At 38.2% G+C, this 880-nt stretch overlaps 1 protein-coding gene across 1 annotated transcript in view; it reads right to left on the bottom strand.

Moving 5' to 3' along the window:
• Positions 1 to 340: 340 nt before the first annotated feature.
• Positions 341 to 880, bottom strand: part of LOC106535330 (transmembrane anterior posterior transformation protein 1 homolog) — a gene marked incomplete at its 3' end in the record, with an annotated part of 2,712 nt that continues 2,172 nt past the window's right edge. Inside the window, 1 exon segment of the mRNA XM_014032310.1 lies at positions 341 to 471. Within this exon segment, the coding sequence (XP_013887764.1) occupies positions 341 to 471 (131 nt within the window).

Here is an 880-nt window from a genome sequence, read left to right as displayed (position 1 = left end):
CCTGTGGGAAATAAAAAAAAAAGCATCAACGCACAAATATTGACACAAAACTGTTTTGAGGGATTATGTTTGGTTTTACTGCAGGATTAAAGACTCCCCGGGTCAAACTGACCCAGGAACATTAATGCTGTTCCTCAGAAATGAACATTACAGGAGGGTTAAATTTCAAAACAGGGATTTAAAAACATGGTGATGATTTTATTTCTCTGAAATAATCAGTTGAAGTTAAGTGCAGAACATTCGTACGGCAAGAAAAAGTATAATAAAATAACAGCAGACTGGTGGGGGCAGCTAAAGACAAAAGTGAGCACGAGTTCAGGGGCCGTTCCTGTCAGTTTACCTTCTCCAGCTCCTTGGGAATACGCATGCATGTGTACACGCGCTGCCTGCGCTCCGTGTATTTCGCTTCATTGTGTTCCAGGAAGTAACCTCTGGTGAGTTCTGTACAAATGAAGCGCGCCAACGACGGATCTGGAACAACAACAGGGCAACGGTGTTATCACAACGCCATTCTCTGCAGCAAGTGAAGCTGGAGACACAATGAGGTTCCAATGTTACGAACGTTACGCTGCTGTGAGAAAGATGAAAGTCCTTTGAGTGATAAGAGATAAACTGTTTTTATTCCAGGAAATATGAAAACACCCCACTAAATCTAAATACGCTGAATAAAGTTCTGATATTTACGGTAACAGTAAACTGGAAAAATGAAACAATACATCTGTTTTTAAATGATTACTTAATTATTCAGTGTTTAAAATATCAGAATTTTTAAAAAAAAAAGTTGAATTCTAAATTATAGATATAAAAAAATGACAATTTTCAGTACAAACAGCAGTTTTTGCTAAAGTTGATGTCAGGACACCACCGTGGGTCATAAAAC

This window comes from Austrofundulus limnaeus, unplaced genomic scaffold (genome assembly GCF_001266775.1).
Source record: "Austrofundulus limnaeus strain Quisiro unplaced genomic scaffold, Austrofundulus_limnaeus-1.0 Scaffold1416, whole genome shotgun sequence".
NCBI classification, from domain to species: Eukaryota; Metazoa; Chordata; class Actinopteri; order Cyprinodontiformes; family Rivulidae; genus Austrofundulus; species Austrofundulus limnaeus.
This window is presented reverse-complemented; position numbering and strand designations above follow the sequence as displayed.